The sequence below is a fragment of the Sinocyclocheilus grahami genome, unplaced genomic scaffold (genome assembly GCF_001515645.1).
Source record: "Sinocyclocheilus grahami isolate Dianchi unplaced genomic scaffold, SAMN03320097.WGS_v1.1 scaffold1322.1, whole genome shotgun sequence".
Classification (NCBI taxonomy): Eukaryota; Metazoa; Chordata; class Actinopteri; order Cypriniformes; family Cyprinidae; genus Sinocyclocheilus; species Sinocyclocheilus grahami.
Genome location: NW_015506501.1, coordinates 81130 through 86656, shown reverse-complemented (window position 1 = coordinate 86656; position 5527 = coordinate 81130). Strand labels below are relative to the sequence as shown.

Below are 5527 nucleotides of genomic sequence, written 5' to 3'. Positions count from 1 at the left end.
TGCTAAACGTTTTAACACGCTGTTGCCATTTAATAATAACAAGTCGCTAGCATGTTTTAGCACATTGCTAACATGTTTTGCCAATCACTAGCATTTTTGTCATTCTAACATGGTTTAGAATGTTGCTAGCATGTTTTGCTAACCATTTTAGCACATTGTTGGCATTTTATAACAAGTCGCTAGCGTGTTTTAGCACATTGCTAACATGTTTTGACAATCGCTAGCATTTTTGTCATTCTAACATGGTTTAGAATGTTGCTAGCATGTTTTAGCACATTGCTAGCATGCTTTAACATGTTGTTAACATGTTTTGACGAGCTGCAAGCTTGTGTTAGCATGTTGTTTTAACACATGCTTTAGTTCGTTATGTTTCACCATGTTGTTAGCTTGATTTAACATTGATTTAACAGTCCTAGGCTAGTTGCTAGGATTCACTACACATGACGTCTCGCTCAGTTTGGCTCCTGAAGGACCTGAAGCAAACGCGGAGCGCGAACGTGCCCGAGAGAACATCCGCCGGCCAAAGGCCTTCTGGGAAGCTTCTGCAGGACACAGAGGTTGCTGCCCTTCAGTGAGAGGAAGTCTGTTCAGCGGGAGGTCTGTTTACGCTGCGAACAGACGGTCAGAGACATATGAGGCACAAACACAGGCTGCGTTAACATTACACTTCAGCTCTCAGACTCGCTGAGTTTGGATAAACGCTTCTCGGGATCTGCCGTTTGTGGCTCGTCGATGCCTTCAGCGCTCAGTGACGCTCGCTGGACAGATTGATCACCCCTATCCACATTCAGACCCCCCGGTGCTAATTGTTCTGTACGTCAGCTCAGAATGAGGCATGCTGGGATTGATGTGAGAGTTTCTGGAAAGAATAACATGAGATCCATTGATCCCTGATTCTAACCGGCTGCATTCGGTGGGAAAATGATAAATCTGCTCCAAACAGACCAGAATGAGAGCAGCTCCACGAACAAACATCGAGACCGTAATCAGTGAATCAATCCAGTGATGATAACGAGGCCTGCGTTTGTCTAACGACATCAACAATAACAGACATCAGAACATCAAACATTCACTCTCTTAATTCATGCTTCTGGTCTTATTATGAATGATTCATTTTCCAGAAATCAATGCACTGAAAAGAGCGAATTTCTTATGCAGCATTTTATTTAGTTTTCCAGTAAAAATATCTAAACATTATTAAATCAAGATACTTTTACTTAAGAAGCAAAATTACTTAAAATATAAAGCCTTGTTTTCTGAAAACGTATAAAAGATTTAAAGGGATAGTTCACCCAAAAAGGAAAATTGTCATTATTTACTCACCCTTAAGTTGATCCAAACCTGTATCTTTTTAGCATATTGCTAAAATATTTTAACACATTGCTAACATGTTGTTAGCATGTTTTGACAAGTTGCTTGCATGTTTTGGCTCATTGCTAGCATGTTGTTTTTAACGTTTTAACATCGCTAGCATATTTCAATATGGTTAGCATTTCTTAAAATGTTGTTAGCATGTTTTGACAAGTTGCTTGCATGTTTTGGCTCATCACCCTTAAGTTGATCCAAACCTGTATCTTTTTAGCATATTGCTAAAATATTTTAACACATTGCTAACATGTTGTTAGCATGTTTTGACAAGTTGCTTGCATGTTTTGGCTCATTGCTAGCATGTTGTTTTTAACGTTTTAACATCGCTAGCATATTTCAATATGGTTAGCATGTCTTAAAATGTTGTTAGCATGTTTTGACGAGTTGCTTGCATGTTTTGGCTCATTGCTAGCATGTTGTTTTTAACGTTTTAACATCGCTAGCATATTTCAATATGGTTAGCATGTTTTAGCATTGTTAATGTTTTAACATATTGCTAACATATTTTAACAAGTTGATAACATGTTTTAACAAGTTATTAGCATGTGTTAGCAAGTTGTTGACATTTTTAACACATTGCTAATGTATTTGAACATGTTGCTAGCATGTTTTGAAAAGTTGCAAACATGTTTTTACAAGCTGCTTGCATGTTTTGGCTCATTGCTAGCATGTTCCTAACAGATTGCTAGCATAGGCCAAGCACAAGTCAAAAATGAAAATATTGTCATCATTTACTCACCCTCAAGTTGTTCCAAACTGTATGTTTTTAACGTTTTAACACATCGCTAGCATATTTCAATATGGTTAGCATGTCTTCACAAGTTGCTAACATATTTTAGCACATTGTTAAAATACTAATGTATTTTAAAATGTTGCAAACATGTTTATACAAGTTGCTTGCATGCTTTGGCTCATTGCTAGCATGTTGCTAACATGCTAGCAATGAGTTTCAGAATATCTTAATTTGTGATATTTGATCTTATTAGATATTTGTTCACGTTTTAAGTTCAATCGTAATTGATTTTGACACATTTTTCAGAAAAATCGGTCATTTTGCGTCTGCAGTAAATGCCTCTTGATTTAATAATGTTTAGGTGAAAGAAGAACCTAATTTTTGCAGTGCGTTTGCCTTCATAATCCACCTCTGACATCACCAATTGCCCTTATTCTTCATATAGAGGCACTTAATAACGATCAATCAACCGTCTATCTGCTCTAGACCGAGTATCTGCTCTAGTCTCTTGACCTGACGATGGAGAAAGGTGGGTCAAACACAATGATTCATGACCGTGAAGTCTGGCCTTAAAATAGCACACGACGCGTCACCAAACCCAAACACAACACACAGAGCGACCCGTGCGTCCCGTCAGAATCAGTCCAGCGATCAGAGAGAGGCACGACACACGCCTTCACTGAAGGTCGACAGATCCGCTCTGCAAAGACAAAACATATGTGTCAGGATGATAAAGAAACAGCACTGTGTAAACAGACAAAGACGCCAGCTGAAAGACTCTAACTGAGATTTCTAGCTGTTTTTAGGATGAGGGAAGTTCTCCTTTTAGGCCCCGCCTCTGAGGACCAGATGATGTCATCAACATCACTGGACTGATTTTCTCCAAACGCGTACATCTGAAAGTTTTAGTCAAAATTTAACCCGCACCTAAACTCCACAAAGTGTTTAAAGCACTCAGACATCGACAGTATTTACACAAACAGTTACAAAGGAACGGCAAGAAACATCGAATTGAACCTGACAAGATTGAAATTGTATTTTCTCGTAAAACGTACTCCAGTAATCTTTAAGCTACAATTATTTTATTTTTTTTTGTAAAAGACAAAAACATCTCTTCTCTCGAAAGTGATTTCTCAGACTATTCCTCACTCTCGCCCGGTTTCACCCCAAAGGGTTTAAACATCCAAAATACCACAAAACATCCACAAAGTGTTTATTTTATTACACTTTATCTTTTGTGTCTTTAGATTTCGATTTCAATCCATATCATTACGTACACCATAAAAATGTTGGGAACCAAACAACATTGGACCCCATTGACTTCCACTGTACGAACAAAAACAAAAGCTATCTTTAAGAAAAAGATGAAAAGATGAAGATTATTATTTTTGGGGTGAACTAGTTTGGGGTGAAATAAAATGTACAACAAAAACATGAACTGATATAAAGTTTAGCTTAAACTTATTTTATAATACACCTATATATTTTATTATTTTATATTAACTTATTATGCATTTTATCATTTTAAATAAAACTTAAATTTAATTTATTATACATATTATTATTTGAAAAGATAAAAACTTTCTAAACTGTACTTTTGTTCAATTTAAGTACTAAAATAACTAAAACTAATAAATAAAACATTTATAAAATAAAACTGTATGAATGCAAAAAAATGACTAAAACCCTAACTAGATGAACGAGTGCCATTCACTCTCATATTATGTAACATTTGTTTTGTTTTATGTTTGCCATTCATTTCCTCGTCTGGAGGTTTTGGACGCTGAACAAACAGGTTCGATTGCGTTGATTAGCCGAGTGTTCTGCAGTAAACCAGTGCCATTAATCACCGCTGCGCTCCAGCTGTCAGCAGATGTTCCTCACACACACTCACACACACACACACACACACACTCTCATTTATTATACATATTATTATTTGAAAAGATAAAAACTTTCTAAACTGTACTTTTGTTCAATTTAAGTACTAAAATAACTAAAACTAATAAATAAAACATTTATAAAATAAAACTGTATGAATGCAAAAAAATTACTAAAACCCTAACTAGATGAACGAGTGCCATTCACTCTCATATTATGTAACATTTGTTTTGTTTTATGTTTGCCATTCATTTCCTCGTCTGGAGGTTTTGGACGCTGAACAAACAGGTTTGATTGCGTTGATTAGCCGAGTGTTCTGCAGTAAACCAGTGCCATTAATCACCGCTGCGCTCCAGCTGTCAGCAGATGTTCACACACACACACACTCACACACACACACACACACACACACACACACACACATTCCTGCAGGATGTTTTAAGTGGAAGCAGATGAAATCTGAGCTCCTTTATGTAATGGATTCACTGCGCTCGTTTGTTTGCATGTGAAACGCTCGACTGAGGCCTGACCTCCAGTGAAAGAGAATTCACGCGCGTCTCTGTGGGCCGCAGTGCCGCCGCCACCGCTATTTTCGTTCAGTCTTCAAGTGCAGGATGGAGAGGACGTGAAGGAAGGTCATCAGCTCTCCCACACGCTCATTATTTCAGACAGCAGCACAAAAGAGCCGCACTCATTCAGCTTCTGCCGAGCTGAGATTCACTCAATCTCATTCACAACACCCACATCCACCCCAATCTCATATCTGTGCTGTATCTGCGTCATGCGCATTCAAGTCAGTGTTTTCAGCAGAAGCACAGCACTGGTTCATGGCTGGTTTTTAAAATCCCAAAGGGAAAAGGGAATGGAAAAAATACTTCCGGAACCAACAGCGCTGGAAAAGCGGCTCTATTACAAACACAAATAAACAACTCTGACGGCACGACTCTTACACCGCGTCTACACCGGACGAGACTTGTATTTTGTGTCAGTGCATCATAAATAGAACGATGCATCAGTTTACCGTCGGGTATTTGTCGTGACGTGTCAGTGCAGACAGCATCACTGATTATAATGGGTTCTACTGTAGGGTGTAGACACGGTGTTACAGTGAATTCACTCCATCTGAATCAGGATTAAATTAATATGAATATAGTGATGGTTGATGTTTGTGTGGTAAGATTCTTCAGACAGCAGCTGGGACGGTTGAACTGACCTGAGACGGTCGCTCCGTTATGTAGCGTTCTGACTCTTACCTTTATCCTCTGAGTCTCACAGCGTCGCTTTCTCTCTGTGTGTCTGTGCAGCTCTGGTGGTTCGATTCCTGACCAAACGATTCATCTGGGAGTACGACCCGACACTCGGTGAGACACACACACACACACACACAAATAAACACACACACACACACATACACTCTCTCTCTCACACACACACACCCACACACACATACTCTCTCTCTCTCTCTCTCTCTCTCTCTCTCTCTCACACACACACACAAACACACACACGTTCACATAAACACACACACACTCTCTCTCACACACA

General features: G+C 38.7%; 1 protein-coding gene across 1 annotated transcript in view; it reads left to right on the top strand.

Annotated features, from left to right (window-relative positions):
- Positions 1 to 440: 440 nt before the first annotated feature.
- The window catches only part of LOC107569200 (ras-related and estrogen-regulated growth inhibitor-like), a 12405-nt gene continuing 7318 nt past the window's right edge, over positions 441 to 5527 (top strand). The window contains exons 1-2 of the mRNA XM_016255222.1: positions 441 to 571; positions 5258 to 5343. Coding sequence (XP_016110708.1) covers positions 441 to 571; positions 5258 to 5343 — 217 coding nt within the window. The remainder of the gene's footprint in view (positions 572 to 5257; positions 5344 to 5527) is intronic.